At 40.2% G+C, this 24,461-nt stretch overlaps 1 protein-coding gene across 1 annotated transcript in view; it reads right to left on the reverse strand.

Annotated features, from left to right (window-relative positions):
• Positions 1 to 24,461, reverse strand: part of LOC137658240 (cyclic nucleotide-gated cation channel subunit A-like) — a 319,691-nt gene that overhangs the window by 30,531 nt on the left and 264,699 nt on the right. Inside the window, 4 exon segments of the mRNA XM_068392921.1 lie at positions 5,565 to 5,708; positions 6,716 to 6,853; positions 19,104 to 19,226; positions 19,984 to 20,161. Of these exon segments, the coding sequence (XP_068249022.1) occupies positions 5,565 to 5,708; positions 6,716 to 6,853; positions 19,104 to 19,226; positions 19,984 to 20,161 (583 nt within the window).

The following is a 24,461-nucleotide window of genomic DNA, read 5'->3' on the forward strand; positions in this document are numbered from 1 at the left end:
AAAAGAGCTTTGTTTTTTTTCCGATCATAGGTGCATCTGCTTTTGCTGCCCCTGCATTTGTTCCCCTGGTTCATTTCCCAGGGAGCGTGACAGGAGCAAGGAGCCCTCAGACCTATAACAGCGAGTTTTAGGTTCTGGTGGCGTGTGGACTTCCTCCAGAGTTCAATGCACCAAATTGGAGGTTGGGGGCTCTTCTGTGCGTGTGTGTTACCATTGATGATGAGTATAACCTAAGGAGGCTTTGTCCTCCTTATCTCTTTCAAGTAGGCTCCCCAATGCCAGTGTCTCCTTGGTGATGTGTGCAGTGGCTTACCTTCCCTAGGGTTCTCAGGGTCCAAGGATGTATTCCACCAGTGCCTAGGGAGAGAGTTACCCATGCACCTGCCCAACCCCATCACTCCTATCCCCCCTCTCCCTGACTCCTATGCCTGGGGGGGGGGGGGGGTATGTGGCTTCCGCTCCCCTGTAAGTGTGACTTCCCTCCTGTGACAGTGTTCCCCAGTCTTGTGGTTCTTGCTGGAGCAACCCCTGCGGATCATCCCTTAGGAAAGAGTCATTGACTGGGTTTTTCAGACTTCGACTTTTCTAATTGCAGAGACTGGGGGAGGGTTAGAGAGAGGAAGAAACTTGGCATTCTTCTTTCTCCTCCTCATCCTCTTTATCCTCTTTGGTTTCCGACTCTGTCTCATCTAAGATGTAGTAGAGGAAGAAGTCAAGGAGGGCTTATCAGATATAGTCAGAGGAAAGGGCTCCTTTCGAACTAACTCTCTTAGTAGGGGTGAGGAGGAAGCCACGGCTCTTCCTCTGCTTCCGAATCTGTCACTTCTTCCATGATGAGGGATTAGAAGAAGAAGTCAAGGAGGGTTTATCAGCCAGTCATAGGAAAAGAATCTTTTTGGCACCACTTCTCTCAGGAGGGGTAAATGGTACCTGAGACTCATGCACGGAGCTGGGACTGTGACCCTGTGTTACAGCATTGAGCCTGCCTCCCATTGGCTTACGACCCTGCTACTTCTTCTAAGATGAAGAAGTAGAGGAAGAAGTCAAGGAGGTCTTATCACATGTGGTAGCAGAAAAAGACTCCTTTGACACACCCTTTCTTAGGAGTGGTGGAGCCATGGCCCTGTATTTCAGCATCGCAGGGCAGAGTCACACGACCGAGGCCTTGAACCTGTGTTACAGCCTTGAGGCTTACAGGCTTTTGTCCCTGACTAACCCAGCAGCCAAGTGTTTATGGCTTTGTGTTTAGGCTCCCAGGGGCAATGCATGGGGCCGGGGCCATGACCTTGAGTATTGACCCCTTGTCCTCGACTACTTGAGGCCAAGTGTCTGGGACTATTTACAGCTGTGTTTATGCTCCTGGGGACGTGACCCTGTGTCATGGCATCGAGCCTCCACACCCCTGGAGCTGGGCTCAGTTCCCTGGCTACCCCGGTAGCCAACCGGGATTGGTGTTATGGATCTATGTTTAACCTCCTCAGGGTTAATAAACTGGGCTGGACCCATGACCCTGTGTTGCGGCTTCAAACCTCGACCCGACTGGCCCCATGGCTCAGGTCCATGACTACCTCAGTAACCAAGCAGGACGAGTGTCTACCCACGTCTTTCCAAGCCCTCGGGGCTGATGCTGTGACCCCGTGATATGGCTTTGAGCCTTGACTTATGTTCTGGGGTTCAGATTTCAGAATACCATGGTAACCAAGTAGGACATGGTTGACATCCAGTGATTCGATCCCCAGAAAGAGCCACTGACCATGACCCAGTTTTACGGCCTTCCCCGCGTTTTCTTGAGTTAGCCCAGTGTTTCACTGGGCCATGTTCCAGTGTCCCATCTCTGCGCCTCACTCTTTGGTCACCTGTAGCCAAATGTGATACACAGCTGATGCATGGATCTGGGTATGACCGTGGGTCACAACTTGGATCCCTGTAAGCGGGTTGTCCTTGTATACCCTCTGCCTTGGGGGGCCGATGCATGAGCCTTGACTTCATGGCACGGTTCCAAGCCTAAGGCTCCTGTGGCTGGGTCTTCCTCCAACCCCAACTACCTTGTTGTTCAGGTGGAAGAAGCTATTTGACCTCCATGTTGGCCCAGGCAGAACAGCGACCCCAAGTCTGAGCCCTGAGCCTTGAGTCTTGAAGCCTTGACTCAGGTCCCCATCTGGCATATGCATCATGTTTTGGCCCTTGCAGATGATATATGGGTCAGGGCCTTGATCCTGTATCACGTCCCCCCTAACTATTTTGGTAGCAAGGTGATACTTGGGCACGGCTCCTTGTGTGGGCCAACAGGACCTGCAGATGGCTGGGACGTGACCTGTGTAACATACCCTCTGCCTCAGGGACCCCTACTGGCGTTTGCTTTATTGCCTTATTCTATGTTTAGGTTCCCCCCAGGTCCCTCAGTGTGAGGCACCTCGTATATCTACCAGAGAGTTGCTTATGCATCTTCCGGTGTATTTTGCATCTTCCAGTCTTGGATGGTCTGGGATGTAGTAAGGACTTACATCCCTGAACACTTGTTGCCCCCTGGTTGATGAAAGAGCTTTGGCATTCTCCATCTCTTTCTCTGCAGGGACTTTGGACTCCTGCTCCTCCCTCAACTCTCAATACTTAGATACACAAAGGTGAGAGGATCGCACCATTCAAAGTCTTCTTCATGCACTAGAAGACCAAGAGTTGGGGGTGGAGGGATCTTCTTCCCATGGCCATCCTGTCGCTCTGTCTAGCAGAGGAACAGTATAAATGCAGTACTCCTTTCATGTCTGCCATGTCAGTTCCATGGTTCTTTTCCCCACTGTCACTGACCTTCCCAGTCTGCCCTCAGTTACCCTTGATTACTTGGTCAGCCTGACCTAGGGATGATACGCTGGCAAGAGGGAACTCGGATCTCATTTGTCCCCAAAGTCCGGTGCCAAAGGAAGTACATGATCCTGGATCAGTATCTCTGTCAGACAGCCGTGCACACTTTCGAGGGTGCAACAATCATAGGACAGATTCCACGGATCCAAACACGAGAAAGTGTTATCGGTCTTGGGCAGCAATTGGGCATCTCTGAAGGTTTGGACCATCCAAATTTTGCTCAGAAGTGGCTCTATCACTTCTGAACTCTTCGGCGAGGGGTTCGCAAGGAAGGCCTCTGGGCTTTCCCCAATCCCTACCTGGAATGCCAACTACTTTCAGTAAGGAACCGAGGTTCTTCCAGGCAGCTGGGTAGCTTTTACACATAGAGTACTCATCCATTCTTCCAACATTCCTGAGAAGTCTAGACTTTCACATACGAGTAGGTGGTTTGTATGAAAGCATCACTCAAAGAATTCCATCACAGAGAGAGTTCTTGCTTTACAGTGGTCCCTACATCCTGGCGTAATGAAGAGGCTTCTGGCGGGAGGGTTCTCTGGGGATTGACCTGTACATCATACGGTTAAACAGGAAACACCCCAGGTTTCTACCCCCACTCCTATACAACTCCATGGTCTGTGTTTTAAGTTACTGTCCAACACCCATAGGATCACTTGGTTGGTTACGCCCTGTCTCTCTTCAACCCTGGTTAGTTGGCTAATCTAACTTATGGGATTATGCCGGGATGCAGTTAATTCGGGTGGATCCCAGGCAGCCTTATGCCGAATGGTTTCTTGTTTTGCCTTGTTGAGATCCTGAAAGAACTCATTTGGCCCACACCCTCCCAGGGAAATTGGCCATTCTCTACGATCTCTACGATCTCTACAATGGTTATCATAGAATTGATCCTTCTAGAGTTAGATCATCTCCAGACCAGAACAAGGAGTTTAACACCATTTTGGCTGGGAGAAGCTCCTCTCAGCAGTAGTCGTCAAGGCTACCTCACAGACTTAAGCATTGCCTTTATATCCAATGGGACAGATTTCTCTTTCTCATAAGTGTTGCCTAAGCTCGGGGCGAGGGGGGGGTTGCTTTCAACTGGCCAACAGTCTTGGCTGTTCTTGGTATTTCGTCTGAGCCTTTGCGAAGGCTTCAGTTAAGTTCCAATATGCAAAACTGTCTCTGCTGCCTAAATAAGCCAAGAGGTTAGGCGAGTGATAAGTTTTCTTTGCCTAAGTTTTCCACTCTAAGAGGTGTGGGAGCTCCTTAGCCTAGTGCCAGGGCACTTGGAAATCTCGGACATTGCTGAGGCACGACCCCAGGCCCTACCCTTGTCTTCAAAAGGAATCTTGCAGTTGACCAGAGGGTGAAGGTTGGAATGTATATGTTCCAGACCATCTTCATGGTCGGTATCTTACAGTAGTACTCACAAGACCGTGGATGCCTTGGCATGTGGGCTTGGAGTTTTTGTTATGGTTTCAAATATTTGCCAAAATTCTAAACATAATAGGAACTTCTTGAAATTGCTCACATGTGTGCATATTGGATGTACCTTTCTCATTCTAAATTTTTTTTTATATCGTAAAAAATTTTAGAGCTCCAAGGAATTTTATTAAGAAAAATATTATATTCATGACGTCATGCATGACATTACGTTTTATGACTCGCACATCTTTATTTATTTAAGATTTTACAAAAAAAAAGCAAAATTGCACATCGTTTATATGTTATTTGAGTATTTGCATGCAAAATTAGGTGTCTAGGATAACTAATAATACTGCGATAGTTGTGACGTTATACGACGTACAGACGGACGGACAGAAATATCACGTTCTTATGCTCACAGACAGTTGGCAATGGTATTTTGATTGTACTGTGAAAGAGTTATCAAATACTTTTTTTTTTTATTAATATTTTTGAGTCAGAGGTGGAGTATCCCCTTAACTTAATAGTAGATATTGACTTAACACAGAAACCTTGACCAGTAGCCAACTTATCTATATCTCAGCGAGAGACAGGAAGATGGTGGCTTGGTGCAGTTAGCCGTACATTGTCTGAATTCAGCATTAGTATTGGTTCTCGGTGATGATGTGTCATTGGTTGCCAGATTTTTCCAACATTAGAGGTATTGTGTTGTGATGGGGTCAAGATTACCTAAAACCATGGGTCTCCTATCTACAAAGTGAGTCTGTGTCTTGCACATTGAAACTTTGACCCTAGAGTAGGGGAGACAATATTTCTTTGGTAATTCATATTGTATTGGATTCCCTGCTCTAGACCTTTACAAGAAAATCAATGCAAAACACACATCATATTAACCTTGAAAATTAATTTAACCATGGTCCATCAGTCACTATTCCTGAAAACTGCAAGGAGTACAACCTTTTTGAAAGCCAAAGGGTTATTTGACACTATAAACATATAGTGCAGTAAGAGAATCTAGCTACAGTATAAGGGTCAAATTGGAGATAGAAAAAAATAACCATTCTCACACTCCCTAGCAACCATTCTCATTAAAAGCACTCAAATTTCAACCCTTCCAAGATTACTGCCTTCAGAAGTAGTGCTTTCCAATTCCCCAACTTCATTATCAGTATTCCAAATCAACCTTTAGAAATTTTAGACTAAATCATTACATTAAATTTTCTATGCTTAAATTTGTCAATAAAAATCATACTGTACTTAAGTTAACTATAAAGAAAAATGTACAAACTATTTAAACTCACCTCACCAAAGACGCTACCGGCACCTAGAGTAGCATACACTGTCTTGCCATCATCGGCCACCACAGATAAATTACCTCTTTTAACAATGTACATTTCTTTCCCAACATCTCCCTTCCGGCAAACAAAATCTCCTGGACTGAAAACCTGGTTAAAAGAGAGTATTGAAATGTGAGCTCTTATTCACAACTAAAGTAAATTTTTGTAGTTTATGATAATCATTTTTTTTTCTAGAATTAGGAAAATAATTGGTACACAAAATCTGAACATACATACTAATGAATATTGAAATGTGATGTTTCGCTCAGTGCAGAAGCTAATTCCTTTAGTTTTAATTATCAATATTTCTATTTTCAAAATCAGAACACAGACCACTTGAAAATAAAATGGACATTATATCTAACTACTTTTGAAAAATTTGAATAAACTGATGAAGTAAATAAAGATTATTATATACCTTCTGTTTTTAAATCCAAATTAATATGCTACTGAAAAAAAAGAACGAAAAACAATTTTTAAATAAGGTAACGTTTATCAGTAGCATCCAATGGTGGGAGAAACGAGGCTACTTAGAAGGGTTATTTGATGATTTTCGGAGGAAATTTTCTGTACCAATGGACACTAATTGCCTCTATCATATTCCCTCACCATCACTATCAGTGACCTAGTGCAGCAGCCTGAGAGCCACAATGAGTTCATGAAACTAACTTTATTAGATAAAAGCATTGCTCTTTCAAATAGTTTAATAAAACAGAGTTCAAACAATATACAAAAAATATTGAAAATTCATTACTGTAACTATAACAAATAAAATTATTACAGCATATGCAGGAGTTATATACATGGTCATTCATTCTCATGTGAGCCTTTCTGTAATATTAGGAGGCTACCTTTAAATGGGAATTATTATTATTAGGTAGCTTAACCTGAACCCACAAAGTTTCATGTCTGGACAGATAGAAAATTAAATAACAAAGAATATAGTGTCAGAGTGAAGTGCAATTTCAGTTTTAAGATTAAGTGCAGTAAACAATTTTTAATAACACATGAACATTTTCCATCACTAAAATTTAAGTGAAACCGTTCCCTGTCAAAAGATTGTCCTTTAAAGTTTGTCACAATACAGTACCAGTAAACTTGAATCAAGGTCTTACCTGGAGTTTAAGTTTCAAAACTAGTTCAACAAGGAGCCCAGGTTCACAGTCCTGAAATATCCTGACTTGCTTTAAGGTGTCTAAGTGGACATGAATAGCAATTTCAGCCTTGAGCTTATCGGGTAGTAAACGTAAGACCTAAAAAAGAAAAATGTCACTTTTGTAATTTAAAAATATTTAGATTGAAGAATTGAAAGATTGAAAACCTAAGGATCTAGATGGTTTGGACATGTACAGTAATGCGGAGGAACGGAAAATAGCTAAGATAAACAGTAAATATGGAATTGGCAGACAAAGACCTGAAAGATGACCTGGGAAATAATATAATGTCAATACGGGATAAATGAAGACCTAGCCCTGATGGGCTAGGAGAAATGGATGAAAATTAATTTCCCATCTGACCCAATAACCCGTAGGGGAAAGTCCTGTCAGTGCACCTCGTGCAGTGTACTATAGGTTTTACATAGGTGTCATTACAGTGTACCTTTGGGCCCACTTGCTTTATATTCTTCTACTTTACCTCTTTTCTAACTATCTTTCCTCTATCTTGCTGTCGAACTTCTTCTAACCTCTACTTTGTGTAATAGTAAGGATTTCACCTAGTTGCATTTGAGTGCTGAATGGTCTCCCAGACCCAAGTGGCCTGCTTTATAGCCTGAAGGCCCATCTAACACAATAAAGTGAAAAATTATCTTAAAAAGATTTATGATGATTTTTTTAACAAGAAACATTGTATCTTGTTAATAGTAAATAATTTAAGCCCGCTGGGCGAGATAGTCATGTCACATGTCGTCCTGATGGAAGTTCCTCAATGGCATTTTCCTACTTGGGATATTTCTAAGAGTGATATACCACAGAATTTTATCTTAGAGGTTATCACAGAGTTCTAACCTCCAAAGCGAATATCCCGAGAGATATCGTGCATAAATCAAGCCATGGTTATCTTTCCCTGGATAGAGTTAACCTTGTCTCGAAGGATGAGGGATAAGGTAGGATATGTGGGTGAGAGAGTCGTTACAACACCCGATCTCAATGTGCTACAATTAACACATTTCCTGTTGAACCATTCCAGGAGTAGCCGTCGCATGACACGAGGTCCCACACTTAGAGTTGGAAGGGGATGAAAAGTAACAGGCAGCCCTCAGGAAGACATGACCATTTCACCAAAAGATAGATTTTTCCTATGTCAAAATCAATTTTTTTTTTTTTGGGGGGGGGCCCACGAGCCATGTAGTCCTGATGAAAGTGTAGCAGAGAATTATTATTCTCAGTTGTGGCCAGAAGAGTTTTAACCCATTATACCCCATAGACATAAGCATACTTCCTTTAGCACTGGTAACTAAGAGTGTAAGTTTTATGCTTGTAAAAATGTAATAGCAAAGGCAATCAATAGCACAGTCCCACTCACTGTGAAGAATATCTTTGTCTCCAGTAGATGAAATGACTGAAGTCTATGAAAGGAAGGTTAAAAAATTATTGTGTACAGTAGGTTCAATGAAAGGAAACGCAAAAAGGAACAGTAGTCTTTAATTGTATCCAAAATTTCATACATGTAACAATAACCAATACAGCATTATATTAAGCAGATATAAACAGAAAATCGAAGTTTTCAGACCCGAAAATCATGTAGCAGAGTAGTAAAATAGTAACACTCATGACATAAAAGGAAAATATCATCTTTGACTCTTTACAATATTAAATAGTACATTGAAAAGAACATTAGTCCCCTTGCACAATGAAGACTGAGGAGTCCCAACTATACAGTCCATAAAAGTCCATGCACAACACTTAAGAAGCTGGTTTAATCACACTACAAGCAGCCACTGCAAAGTTTTTAACTTCTTCCAACTGACATAAGTAATATTTGAAGAACACTCTTGAAGATTTTCATTCTGTGTAAGCAATAAGCCAGCAAAGGACTTAGACTTTTCTAGGGTCATGACTAGATGGTATACTTTCAGGGTCAGCCCTTCTGATGAAATAGGTGAGTTTGGACCTTAGCTGTTTCAGAGAAAGATTAAAAAGTTGACCGCCTTAAAAGGCCCGGCTCTTCAACATGTAGGCCTTAAGGCACTCCACAGGGCATAGAGAAGGGTCCTCCTGCAGTGGAACAATCTTCCAGGGACACCAACGTTTTATGGGAAGGTAATTTTTCACCAAGAATTCAGGGTCTGGGTAAAGATTCACCTCCCCCAATTCAGAGAATTCAATGTGGCCATCATCCCTTGAAAGGGCCACAATCTCACTGACTCTAACATCAGAAGCCATAGCAAGCAAAAATATAGACTTTTGAGCAAGATCCCTCAGAGAGGTAGAGGTATTATCTATCGAAGAGGCAAAGTGCAGGACTTTATCCAACAACCATGAAACAGCCTTGGGAAGTGCATTAGATTTCAGTTTAGCACAAGCCTTCGGGATCTTATTGAATAGCTTGCTATTGAGTATGATATTAATAGCATAAGCAATTGGTCTAGTTAGTGCCGACATACATGAGGCAATAATTGTAAAGGCCACACCTTAATCGTGCAATGAGATAAAGAAAGAAATAGAAATAGAAGAACGCTGATGACTTTTCACGAATGCAACCCATTTTTTCCAGGAAGACAACCATTGCCGTTTCATGGTGTTGGACTTGTACTCTTCTATAAGTTAATTCTCTTCTTTGCAACTCCGAATTTTCTTTGAGCCGCGAGTGAGAGAAAATCATGAGCTGAAGGGTTTTCGTTATCCAAGAGGAAGCAAAGACAGTCTTCTGTTGATTATTGTGGGACAGCACTGGGGATGGTTAAGGGATATAGAGAGGTTTGAGTTCCAGAACAAGAGGATACCAATTGCTCTTGAGCCACTTGGGAGCCACTAGACCTGCTGTTTCCTTGAAAGTCTGCAGATTGTTCAGGACTTTCATTAGGAGGCTGAATGGTGGAAATAGGTAGATATGAGACCACTGGTTCCAATCCAGAGACATCGCCTCTGATCCTGTTGCTTCCAGATCTAAGTTTGGCGCTACATACTGGAGAAGCTTCTTGTTGAAACTCGTCCCAAAGAGATCGATTTGCAGTTCTGTGATTTGCTCTAGAATGAAAGTGAATGATTTCTGTCCAGAGACCATTCTGTTTCCAGAGGCTTGGATCTTGACAGGGTGTCTGCTGTCATATTTCGAACCCCTTCGAGGTGAACTGCTGAGAGATGCCAATTCCTCTGCTTTGCTAAAGTGAGTATGGCTAGAATCACATGGTTGATCTGAGAAGACCTGGATCCCTGTCTGTGGACACAGTGGACTATAGTCCTGCTGTCGTTGACTAATTTGATGTGTGTTTTGTATTTGGGTTCAGTCTCTTCAGTCAGAAACTCTCCCATAGCTTCCAGAATATATGTGAAATTGCCAAAATGTGATTGACCACCAACCCTGTACTTTCTTGGAGGGGGAGTGTTACCCCAACCTTGTTCCGAGGCGTCCCTGTGAATTGTCACGAGTGGAGGAGGATACTGTAGAGGGACGTGTTTCGATAAACTCTTAGCAGTAGACCACAGCTTTAGGTGCTTTTGCAGTATGACCGGGGTTTTGTGGCAAAAATCTCTCCAAGCTTTTGATGCATTTCTTCTCCAGACTCTGTTGGCATCTTTGAGTCTTGCTTTTAAGAATGGGTCTGCCATGGCAGCGAACTGCAGTGAACCCAAGACTCTTCCCTGTTGACGCCTGGTGAGTACTTTTGAACGGAGTAGACACCTGAGAGAGTTTGCGATTCCTCTCTCTTGTCTTGCCGTAGAGAGAGGGTTTGTGATTTTAGATTCCAGTTAAGTCCTAGCCACTGGAGTTCTCGAGCTGGAGACAGCCTGGATTTTTTAAGTTGATCTGAAAGCCCCGAGACTGTAGGGATTTCATGACTTCTTAAGCCGTATGAAGACACTCCGACTTCGCTACATCACAGACTAGCTAGATGTCCAGGTATACCATCATCTGGAGGCCTCTGTTCCGTAATTGTTGGATGATGACCTTGACTAGCTTTGTGAAAATCCTTGGAGCTATATTGAGCCCGAAGGTCATAGTTTTGAATACGTAGGCCTTTGTTGCCAGTCTCAAACCAAGGTAGAGGGAGAAGTACTGACCTATCAAAAGATGCCAATAGGCGTCTGTCAGATCTATGGAGATGGTGTAGACCCGCTGAGATAATAGGGTCTGTATCTGTGAGATAGTCAGCATCTGGAACTTGTTCAGAATGAATTTGTTTAGTTAGGACAAGTCCAGAATAGTTCGAAGAGTGTTTAAATCTTTCTTGGGCACGCAGAATAGCAGCCCTTGAAAGTTCAAGGATTTTGTGCAACGGATTACTCCCTTCCAGAGAAGATCCTATACATAATCCTCCAAGAATGGGGTTGTGGGTTGGAAGAACCTCTTTCACTGGGGTTGTTTCTGTCTCCATTTCCAGCCTAGCCCTTTTGAGACTATGCTGTTAGCCCAGGGATCGAACTCCCATCGATCCCTGAACAGGTGAAGTCGTTCCCTTGCTGAGAGCTCCTCATTGTTGTTGTGAAGGGCCTGCATCTTTAACTGTCTTGCCTCTACTTCCCCAGCCTCTAGACTGACCACCCTCTCCAGACCTTCCCCTGCCACTGGAGCTCTTCTTTTGAGCTCTGACAGGGTGAAATGTAGTGGTGACTCTCTCATACACTGGGTTGAACTGGAGACTGTGAGCCAGACTGCTGGGAAACCGTGTACACAGTCTGAGGGGTGGCAGCAACTGAGGCTGTCGTGACAGGAAAGGATTTCCTTTCCTTAAAGTGTCTTCTGGGCTTCCTGCCCTTGGGTTGAGGTCCTTCACTGGGGGTAAATTTCCTTTTAGAGGACATACCCAACTTTTCTATAAAGCTATTATTCTCCTAAGCTGCTTTTTTCATGACTTCCTTAACCAATTTCTTGGGAAAGATGTCTTTCCCCCTAATATTGGAATCAATCATCTTTCTAGGTTCAGGCCTGATCATAGCAGAGGCCAAGACGTGTTCTCAACATGCTCTTCTGGCTAGGAAGAAAGCATGGAGATTGCTATAAAACGTGGTTTAGTGAATATTTCCCAAGACTGGGAAGAAATCAGATTTGGAATAATTTCCAATAAGCATTTCTAGATAAGATTGGAAGGATAAAGAGGAAGATAGTCTCTCTCTAGCTTCTAATTCTTCCCTTAAAAGGGATTCGGTAATTCTACACATTTTCTCATTAAACTACCTGCCTCTGATGTCTTCATCTAGTTTTCCAACAGTAAAGGTCTGTTGGACATCCTCCAAATTTTCCGAATGATAAGGAACAGCTAGGGAGACCGGTTTGCACTCCTCTACCACTGGTAATGGGTCACCCTCTACTACTGCTTTCTTTACAGCCTCTATACTTTTAGAGGCAAAAGCAGAAAGTTGGATGTTAGTGTGGTTCAGGATGATTGTTTTCTTAAGGATCATATCCCTAATAGACGCTTCTGAGTTAAGCCTTACATAGCAGTAAGGATAGTTATCGATCGATGGGAAGCATTCCAAGTCTGACACTGGCTTGGAACCTAACCAATGTGGAGGAACCCTTCACTTAAGGCCATAAGCTCAGCATAACACCACAGGTTCTTAACTCTGAATTCAGGTAGGCTCTAATCTCGGGGAGTCTTAGAAGCAAGTGCCTTTAGTAAAGCTTCTATCCTCGCCATCAAGTCCGATTGAGAACGTTCATGTTTGTCAGTTAGGTTTTCCATGAAAGCTTCCGTTTGACTTGGAAACGAAGGTGATCTATCGTAGGAACAGGTGTAAAGGTAGAAGCTGAGGCCTGAGCAGCAGGGCTGGGGAAACAACCTAAAAAAGTATTGGGAACTGTACTCACCCGAGGTACATCCAATGAATCCTCAGAGGCTTCCGTGGTCAGCAGGATCCTTTCCCTCTCTGACGACACAGAAGAAGCTGTCGACATGTTGTCAGCGTTAAGGCTCATCATCCACATGCTCTACTGGTACTGGCAATGAGTGAACCGTCGGTAATTGGTGACCAAAAACAGCGGTCACTTTGGCCTTTGGGAAAGAGGAGGTCCTTCAATTCAATAGAAGGAAGATAAGGGGCACCTTGTTGAGAGCTCTTCTGAAAGCCTCTGACCTAATGATGGAGCGTCATCCGATTGTGTTCTTGCACGTCCAGTATGAAAGAGGTCTTTGCAAACCTGACAGCTGGTCAGTTGCTAGATTGCAATAGACCCCTTAGAAACATGACAATTCGCATGTTTCCAGCAAGTCTTGTGGCCACAGGGCAACTTGACCCGCCTAGTACAGGTGACTGTAGAACACACCATTTCATCAACAACCTGTAAAGAAGAAAAAATTTCAATGAGCAAAAATCATTAGAAAATATTTCTTCTTAAGGAGCCCAGCGAGCCTTATGGCCACTGGGCAACTTGACCCACCTAGTATAAGTGACTGTAGAACACACCATTCCATCAGCAACCTGTAAAGAAGAAAAAATTTCAATGAGAAAAAATCATTAGAAAATATTTCTTCCTAAGGGGCCCAGCTGGTATGCCAATATATGGGGGTATGGGAAGAAAAACATAAAATTCTGAAAAAATTCACTGAGCTTCGTATGGCAATGGAGAATGCGTATACGAAATATTTTGTCAAAATTCTTCTTACTTTCATAGTTACAGGGTAATTAGTAAAAGTAACTCAATAAACCAAAAACATTGTTCTCTACAAGAAAATGCAGTATTTCTTCTGTTATCGTAAATTTTGATAATTATACATTACATTTTAATGTAAAACAAATTGTGAGCAATGGCATCTGTATAGATTTCACGAGTCACAAGACTATGTATGACACGGTAATTACACCCTTCGACCTTCAGTCCTAGCACAAACTTCGTAGAGAGTACAGTCACATTTGAGTTTGACTCGGACAATCACTTGTTTTTACGTCTGTTTTTCTCAGTTTCGGACAGAATTTCATCATGCCAAAGAGGAAAAGACAATTTCAACATCACGCTAACCTAAAGGTGCGATTAGATTGTAGAGTTTTTTCCGAGAGTTGCTCTCAGACAGCTGCTCTATGGAATGTAAACAGGCTGTAGAGGACTCTCCGAGATTTTCTCTCTACTCTCGCGAGTGTTTCTCTTCTCTCGCGCATGCTACAGTCTAAACACTCTAGACAGCACGCTCGTAGAGCTAGGTTGTAGCTCTCCACTCTCTCCAGAGAATATTCAGATCTCTGAAAGTTTTCGTTACTCAAGCGAGAGAACATGTGCCAAAAAAGTGGAATAAAGACCAAACAATTGCATTAATTCAGCAATACGAGAAATTTCCTGAACTGTGGAATGTGACTTTGCTTGAGTACAGAAACAAAGAGCTGAAAATGAGTAAAATTAAAGGAATAGCCGAAAACTTGCGAATTAGCAAAAAAAAAATTACAAGGAAATGGCACAATATCCGGAGTCTAATGTGTACTGAAGCTAGAAAATTAAAGAAGAAAAAATATGGGAGTAGAGCTGAAGAAAGAATTAATGTAAAAAAAAAATAAGAAATAAAAAAAAACACTACCCACAAACACACACACACACACACTTTTCAATACCCGTTATTTTTAACGAGCACGTGCACTAGATTATTTGTTATTATTATTTGAAAAAAAAAAATATATTAGATATATTTAATTCAAATAAATGCTTAAAATTTACATATTTAATCTAAATAATTGAATTTAACGGGAACGTGTAGTAGATTATTTGTGTTATTATTACTAAAAATAAAAATATTAAATACATTTAATTTAAATAAATGATTAAAATTTAAATATTTAATTTAAATATTTGGATTTAACGGGCACGTGCACTAGTTACTTTGTATTTATATGTTATGCTTTCTTATCCTAACCTACCCTCCCTCACTTACTGCTCACTCCAGCATTTTTTTTTTGTGTTTACACAGTGTTATATAAAACTCTTTATTTCTTCAGGAACTGCCTAGCTCTGAATTGATCTGGAAACGGGAATCAACTAGAGCAATCTGAAAGTATTAATTTGGAAATAGGAACCCCCAAACATACGAAGTTCTTATAGCTCTATGTATCTTCCTCAAACAATTTTCTAAATAATTTTGCATGTGCTTCATCTTCTCCCCTTTTGCTTATCCATTTTCAGACCCACATACTTCTTTTCCTTTTCTTTTTCACTTCATTCATAATTATTAATGCAGCAGCAACACGGTACTTTTGAGACATGTTCTCTCAACCCTCGCTAGTCGTCGACTGAAACTGGCTCCAGTGTAAATAGATGCGCGAGAAATCTTACCCGACTCTCAGACACTTTCTCTCGCGACACTCACTCACAGCTCTCGGAGAGAAAAACTTGCTGGTAGTATAAACACGCTGTAGAGAAAGTCGCGCGAGAGTAGCCGTCTCTCGGGAGAGTTTACTCTCCAGTCTAATCGCACCTTAAGGGAGAAGAAAATTTGCTCTAATTAGTGTTGAGAAGTGGATGACATTGGCAAAATTAACATGATGAAGGAGCGACCTATTATGTATGGTATTGGTTATCCAAAGTGAAATGACACCTTCATACATACCTGAAATAATATCCATTCATTAGTGTTGTTCTACATCTCATCCTATGCCGTCGATTCTTTTTGATGGTGTTGAATGATACGTTGGTATTCTTAAAATACATTTAATGGTTTCGGCTTACATTGCTCTTCAGCTCTCAATCGTGTCTTGACAACTTGTGAGTGTGACTCTCGAGCAGTGTTACCAGATTATTTCCATTAGACTATCGTACATGAACCTTAAAATTATCGTTTTTTAACCAAAATTATCGTACACACTTTCAACATCATTATTAAGGAGTAACATAAATAACTTATTTCAAGGTATTTTAGTATAATTGTTTAATGAACACACATTTATATATATACATATATATATATATATATATATATATATATATATATATATATATATATATCTAAGGTATGTATCGTACATCGTACCGGACCCAAAATAATCGTACATGTACGATGATTATCGTACGAATGGTAACCCTGCTCTCTCGAGAGAATATGTAAACAAAACTCGTAAACATACATACAAAAAACAAAAGCGAGCATCGCTCTCAAAAAGATCGAATCCTACTGCAATATAAAAGTAAGAAGAATCACATCCTAACTTTAGGGCAATTAATGAACGATTAAATCCTTCATTACAAACGCTACTATACTTATTCTGTGTCTAAATATGTTCTATCAATGCAATACTATGAAACATTACTCTTAATACCCGTAGCGCAAATAGCATTACAGTACAAAATACATAACACGACCGTCTCGCCTTAAGACGCACGATATTGAGCAAACGGATCTTCATTTGTAATTAAATTGTAATAAATAACTTTATTTTGGTTTAATATAAAAAGAGACAAAAAAAAATATAATAATCATGATTTATTAATATTGCCTTTGTAAAAATTAAAAGAAAAACTTTGAACACCTGTATCGCAAAACTATACTTATTGACTTTCATATTCTATCTTCTCCCTTAATTTTAAAGATATAGCATTGAAATATATTACTTAGAAAGACATTATAAAACAATCAAATGTTGCACTTATTTCCAATTTTTGTTTCCTATATTTTTCCCAGATTTGTAGGGTTTATTTTGTTACCATAATGAAAAAAATTCATATCTAGCAAAACAATGACTTTTAGGAAAAAAAACTATTCATTTGATTGATCTACATCAGGTTAGTAATCCCAGATCTTCATATTAATTATCAGAGGAGGAGATAGAATTTGAAAACCACTCATCTTCAGGATAAATCGTCCTGGTGTCGCAAAACCGAAGGTCAGAGTAAAAAATCCTATGCAGTTTGGAAATGTCCTAAGTCACCTTATTAAGTGGTATGAATGGCAAAGTCCTGTCCTTAAAAATGACATTAGCCAGCCGGCCCCTTTAAGATTAAGCATACACAAGACATTTTATATATAAGTAATGCTTAAGGTTAATCCTAACATACATAGACCTGCCAGCTAAAATATGGCTTAAGACTAAGATAATAAAGACTCATGCCAAGCAGCTCAGAAATCATAGGGGAGTTTTGAAAAGAAACTATCAATGAGAGTGTGGTAGGAATATGAAGGAAAGGTTCACATCAAAGGAACACCAGTGACCCCAAAATCTGTCTATTGGACAACCAAAGAGGGCAAATTCACTTATCATTCTCTCTAAGCCAGCAACAACTGCCCCTGTAGTGGCAGTACCTGGGTTAAGGCGGAAACTATATTTAGCAGCCAAGATATAAACTGACCTTTCAACACCCAGCGGCAGAGGGATTCTCAAGTCGATAGGAAGAGACTGGATAATCCCATAAGGAATGGTCCACAATCAGGGGGAGAGGTACAGGAAGAAAAGCCAGCTAATAAGGGATCTTGCCGAGACCTGGTCATTATCATCAAATTATGAGAAGAGGGGATTAGCCTGTAAGATAATGAGACGCACAAGCCAGTCAGGACGCTAAGAATTGAAAATCCAAAGGATGTCCTGACAACCAGGCGGGATCTAATCAACCAACTTCAGAGGACAATATTCCACAGATATGGAAGAGGATAGGAATAAACAGATGAACAGCCTAAGGCTGCAGCTAAGGCAGTAGAGGGAATGTCCCAAAGCCAACACACATCCAGTGGCACAGGATGGGAAGCTGCAGTTACAGAACAGGCAACTGCCAAGGTGGCAGGGGAGAACCCCAAGGGGTACCAACTCTTTGCCTAGATAGGGTTAGGCCATAAGGAGAACTGAGCTAGGGTAAGATGACTAGACAAGAGGAACTGTAGTTCCTAGTATAGTCAGGTTATGGCCTAACCAGGAAGGTGAAGGGGCAGAAAAAACATCGAAGGATGGCCTCTAAGGCGGTAGAGAGATCTAGTCCAGGGAAGGAGAGAATCTCGCCCACCCAAGGCCAGGATAGATAGCCTACAAGCTAACCTGTTCAAAGATGCTGACGAAGAGTACTTCAGTCGCCAGGGGACTAAACAGTAAAGGGAACAAAGTTCCACAGCAGGTAGACACACTAGCAGGCACAAGGGGAAGGGAAAAGGGTGGTGATGGGAGACTCAGATATTCGTAAGGCGGCACAACATGAAGGCCTCACTGCCTCATAGAACAGGAAAGGTGGTCTAAGGGGTCTGCAGTGATAGGGCATAGGGGACAAGTCCTCACAACCAGCCATAGCCTACCAAAAACTAAGAGGAAAGCCTATGAATGGGTAAGGCGGCACAAGGGGGTCTACCTGTTAGCATTAGAACAGGGGGTAGCGTGTTGCAATGGGTAAACAAGTAGACACAGGGAATAAATTTCCAAGACCTGAGCCACCTCGCCAAACATATAGGCTAATTGGAAAGTGAAAACAGTAACCCTAGGACAATTGTAAAACACTATCCAACTCCCAGAGGGACCTTCAGGACTGCACCTCCACACTGTGACGAGTCAACAGCATGGGAGGATGGGCAGCCTCACAAAACCAGTAAGGTTAGGTGAGAGAAGGGGATGGTGCACAAGTATAAAAACACCAGTCATGGCCGTCGGCCAAGGTGGAGCTAGCATAAGGCAATGCTGATAAAAACATACAAGTAACACCATAAAAAGGGGGATGGGAAACCCATAATCATACCACACTGTAAAAGAATAATGTTAAACATATTCCTTCAATAAAAAAAAATGAAATAACTAAGCATTTCTGAGCGATTTGGAAACATGATGCAATGGCGCAGACTGCATGCCAGCCACAGATAATAAAAGGCATGCAAATCGAAAAAAAACGTGGTTGAAACGCAAAGCTGAAGAAAAACTCCAAGCAACCGTTAAAAATGGCGTCTACAAAAAGGAATGGTTCAACAGGAAACGTGTCAGTTATAGCACACTGAGATCAGGAGTTGTAACGAATCTCTCGCCCAGGTATCCTACCCTATCCCTTATCCTTCGAGACAAGATTAACTTTTTTCAGGGAATGATAACCATTGCTTGTTATTAACATATCCCTGATTTATATACAATATCTCTCGGGATATTCGCTCCAGAGTTTAGAACTCCTTGATAATCTCTAAGGTAAAATTCTCTGGTATATCACTCGCAGAAATATCCCAAGTAGAAAGATGCCGTTGAGGAACTTCCATCAGGACGACATGGCTGGAGCCCAAAAATTATACTACTGTACAGTACTCATATTTTTATTCTTTTATAGAATACTTATTTAGAAAGTCCCATTAGCTAAAACATGTCACTAAATACTGTATAACCTGAAAATGATCAATTAAAATGGAATTCATAAATATAAGACACTATTTTGTCAATTTGAGTAATCTTACAAATAGGCTACAACAGTTTGACTTACCCCTTCCTCATCCAAGGATTGTTTATTACTCCAAAGGTAATCAAACCATTTGATAACTCTGGTTTCAAGATCTTTAGACACCTTCCTGAATTCCATGTATTGCTTCACACCATCCATTCGGTTCTGTAAAACAATCAAACAGTCAAAGGCTTGACGTAAGAAAAATGTCAAGACATCAGAATATAATTATGAAAACAGTTTTTTCTCTTACTTTGGATAAATCCAAACTTAATTAAAACCATAAGGAATGGGAAACAATTAAATATGTCCGATAAAAATAATGCTTTACAAGAGGAACTGGATACTGATTTAATGGAAGAAGATTTTACGAATTCCTACTTGATAAAGAGGAGTGTTAGGGAAACTCAATCATGCTTAAACATAATACCCCTTAACCATATTTTAGTACAGTACAGTGAAATGTGTGGCAGATGTGATGAAACTGACCTTGAATAGCAATTTTTGACATAGATGAGTAAAAATTGACATTCTGAAACAGGAATGTCTTTTAAAAAAAGGAAACTTTTGAGGAACAAATGAGACCGAATTGAAATTCTGTATTAAAGGTTTAAAGGATCCTACATGTAATAAAAGAAAAAATTATCATTTAATTTTTTGAGAGAAATCTTTTATAATATATACACCACGATATAAATTATGAAAGTGACAAATTCTAAAGCATCATACAGTATGTTTTATGCTGACATATGTTTAGGCCATATTCATGATAGACACAATACAGTAATTAGATCTTAAACAAACCAGAATAGCTTGCGAAGTGAGACAGTTTAACATCTATGAATTAGAGAATAAAAATGGTTCATAAATAATTTCTTAAATATCAAAATAGATTCCTGAATAAAATGAAAGCCTAAATCACCTGAAACTCTGCTCTTGCAGCATTCATGTTGGTGATCATAGAACCAACATTACCGACGATGGTAGCAAAGATCAAGACACCAACCAAGAAGTCCACCACTACAAACAGATATTCAACATCTTTTTCAGGCTGCGGAGTCTCTCCTATAGTGGTCAGAGTGAGGGTTGACCAATAGAAGCTGTTGAAGGAAAAATAGTATACGAAAATGCACAATTTATCAATCACATACTTATTATAGTTTTTATTAAGAAGGAAATGCAGTTTGACCATTAAATTTTACTATCCATAGTATAACCTTCCATCCAATAGCCATATCAAGTAGGGTACTGTTTTGTATATTTTTTTCTATAGACATGCAACTAAAATAACAGTCATTAACTTATTTTCATTATAAGAAATTATAATTGATTTTTTTCCTTTCGAGGACGTTAAAGTAACCTCCCCAATTTAAGGTTTGGTTCTAATATTTAGTCTTAATAAGTTATATCTTCTCCTAAATGGTATAATGGGAAATGTAAATGAAGAAGAAGGTTACCAGGTGGGTACAGTGACCAGGAACTGGCAAATAATTTTCTAGTATTCTTTGAAAACCAATTAGAAAATGTAATTGGGTCATTTACAAATACAATAATATTCAACATCAGACTAGTGCTATGCACAGATAAAATTAACGAGATTCAATAATATAACACAAGAAAATGTCACCAGGATTATCAAAAGAGCAAAGAAAACAAACTGTGCAAACGATCCAACGCCAATATCAGTAATAGCCTACCTCTAGATACGAAATTAATTAATTCCGGGGTAACTTACGTATCATGATTTTTTTTCGTATAATGAGGGCAGTTTTGCATGTAAATCGCATGATTCGTTCCAAGCCCTACAAAAACACCACATTAAATTTTATAAAAAAGCTTCACTATACTAACCACAATGAAGGATAAGTATAACCAAATACTGTACATTTGAATCATTCAATAACTAACCTACCTGTTAATACCTGTAAATGAAGTAGTTATTGGAACATAATGCAAAAATAAATGGAAAATAAAAAAAATGTGGAACCTAACATTTCGAGTGAGGCAATGTCCGAAAGTGAAAGTGGTGGCAGATGAGGATATCGAATGGCAGAAAACATTAGCAAGTGACAGAAAACATAAACACTCAACTTTACAAAGACACATTAACAAATGGCCGAAAACATTAACACTTAACTTTACAAAACACATTAATAAATGGAAGAAAACATTAACACTTAACTTTACAAAAAACTTAGAACTGAATTTCTTTTTTTTATCTTTCTAATTTTTAAATTTTTTTCACTTTATGTTTTGTACTTTATAAATTTTATTAAATTCTTCATCGTCCACTTTTCTGTTTTTTTTTCTCGGATCACTTTGACCTCCACCTTGGCCTACTAATGGCCTCTAAAAAATAATGATTGAAGGGAGCATGTTTCTGCCTGTTTTTTTAAAATGGTCCTGAAATGACTCGGGAAAATGTCATTAAGCTGTGCAACCAGACGACCTGCGTGAACCTTTTCTGGATGTTTCTTTTCTATGAAATCGGCCAGTTTATTATAATAAGACATCACTTCCTTAATTTCTGCTGTTGCTGTAGTCATGCATGTGTGTCTTCCTCCTCCTTGCCACTAGAGAACTGTTCCTGAACAATGTTCACTTGCATAGCCTCTAACTCCTTCAGGTCCTCCGCTGCAAGCTCCTCTTGGCGCTCTTTGAGAAGCTCATTAATGTCATTCTCGTCGACTTCCAGACCCATGGACCTCCCAAGTGCAACGATTTCCTTAACAAGCTCACATTGCAGAACAGGTTCAGGATCATCAGCAGGTTTGGCTTCAGCTTCAGCTTGAAATCTCTTGCGGAAACTCCATTAGGTCACAGCTTCTTCCACAGAGTTCAAGGTGCGCCTTGAAACCTCCTGCCAAGCTCTATTGATGAGTCGGGGGCATATCACAATATCGAAATGCTCCTTCCAAAATTCAGGAAGGGCGAGGTTTGTGCTATCGTTGATTTCAAACCATCTCTTGAAAAGTTTTTTTTTATATAGAACTTCTTGAAGTTCGAAATGACTTGCTGGTCCATGGGCTGGAGGAGAGGGGTGATGTTAGGTGGACAGTAAAGAACCTTGATAAAGGAATACTCCAGAAGGATACCTTCCTCGAGGTCAGAAAGGTAAGCAGGGCCATTGACCAACACCAGCATACATTTAAGAGTGAGGCGCTTTTCTTCCAAATATTTTTTTACAGTTGGACTGAAACGGAGCTTTACTAACATGACAAAGAACAGTCTCATTACCCAAGCTTTTGCATTAGCCCTCACATCACCAGAAGCTTCTCCTTGAGCACTTTGTTGGGCTTGAAGGCTCGAGGAATCTCTGAATGATCCAGTAAGGGCTTGACCTTACAATACCAATGGCGTTTGTACAGAGTACAAGGATAAGCCTGTCCTTCATAGGCTTATGCCCAGGGCATTTCTTAAAAAAAGTCCAGTTTTGTCACAGTTGAAGATTTGCTGGGACTGTAGTCTTCCTAGAAAGTCAACTCGTCAAATGTCTTAACAAAGGCGTTTGCTGTTTTTGTGTCTGGGCTGGCAGCCTCTCCATGCCACACCACCGAATGAATGCCAGACCACCTATTGAGTTTTTTAAACCACCTACGTGAAGCCTTGAACTCTGGGGGTACCTGCTGCGATGCCCCATCTCCTGCGTCGACTTTGGCCTGAGAACGCACGAGATCACTGAAAATGCTCTGGCCTTGTTGCATATTATCGTCTCAGTGATCATTTCTCCAACGACTTCTTTGTCCTTAATACAGAGGAGTGTCAGTCTCTCCATTTCATTATGAATCTGACTCCTCTCACCAGAAAAATAGTCACGCCCTTGGAGGGTGTTTCTGCTTTGATGGCTTCCTTCTGCTTAAGGACAGTGCCTATTATTGAAGGATTTCGGCCATATTCCTTAGGGACCATACTTAACCACATGCCAGCCTTATACTCCTTGATCATCTCAAGCCTTGTCTCCATAGAAAGGATCCTCTTCTTCTTTCCTTGAACATCAACTACATTCTTGGGAACCAATGCTAATATTGTACGAGGTGAATAACTCAACAGGATAACTATAATTACAAAAGCAAAATCACTAACATGAATTCAACGTGAACTATAGCAATACCAAAATGAAATGGTCGAAGAACGATGATACGTAGATGCATGATGGGAAAAATGCTGACAAATAGGAGAGCAATATCTTACAGCAGTAACTAGCATCAGGGTAGGGAGATAACCAATGGGAGAGCAGGACGATGATGGCGAGTTTATAGTTTGCGGTGTGAGAATTTTAGAATTATTTTTTCGGTCGACGTGCGAATCTCTTGTCATATCATGAGGAGGTTTTTATAATATGAGGCGAAAAAATCTTAAATCTCTTTTCATACCATGAATTTTGTGTATACATTGACTTTCGTATCGGTAGGTATCACTGAATCTGAAGTAAATGGAGAAAGAGATTTTTATTGTCTACCCAATATAATTATGAGAATAGCAAATACAAGTTTCGATGAGTGTTAGTTTCCCAAATCTGAGAAAATAGCTATAGTTACACCGGTTTTGAAAAGTACTCTAAACTATCAAGAATTAAGCTTGTATCGACCTATTTCGAATCTATCCTTCATTTCAAAAAGTGATAGACAACGTAATTTTTGAACAACTAATCAGTCACCTAGAAGAAATAGAAGCATTGTCAGACAACCAGTCTGCTTACAAAACATTATATTCTTCGGAGACGGCTATCTGTTCTGTTGTAAATGAAGTACGGGAAATGATGGAAGTAAACAAATATGGTATTCTAATAATGCTCCATCTTAGTGCAGCTTTTGATACAGCTGTGCATGAACTGCTACTAAATGATCTACAGTCCATCGGTATTGAAGATTAAGCTTTAGAATACCTAAAAGACTACTTGGCCGACAGAAATTACTGTGTGCAAATTGGAAACTCTTATTCATCATATGAACCATTCAACAACAGAGGGGAGTATACTGGGCCCAATCTTATTCTGTAATCTATACTATCACTCTGTCGAAAATACTACTAGGACATGGAGTGAAGTTCAAACTATTTGTAAATGACACACAATTTTACTTCTCCATAAATGATATAGATGACACTACTAAAACTCTAAACCGAATTCTTCCAAGTGTTAGAGAATGGATGACAATCAAACAACTAAAATTAAATGAAAATAAAACTGAGTTAATGGTGGTTGGAAAGAAAAAAACAGCCCGAGAAACTTGGGAGATATTCAAATATACATAAATAACAACTCTGTCCCGATATCTAGTAAAGTTTGCGATCTAGGAGTATCTCTTGACTGTAACTTGTTTTTCAATGCTCAAATAAATAATGTAGTAAAAATTGCTTGCTATCATCTTAAAAACATTGATTTATAATGAAGTACCCCTG

The sequence above is a fragment of the Palaemon carinicauda genome, chromosome 19 (genome assembly GCF_036898095.1).
Source record: "Palaemon carinicauda isolate YSFRI2023 chromosome 19, ASM3689809v2, whole genome shotgun sequence".
In the NCBI taxonomy this organism is placed as follows: domain Eukaryota; kingdom Metazoa; phylum Arthropoda; class Malacostraca; order Decapoda; family Palaemonidae; genus Palaemon; species Palaemon carinicauda.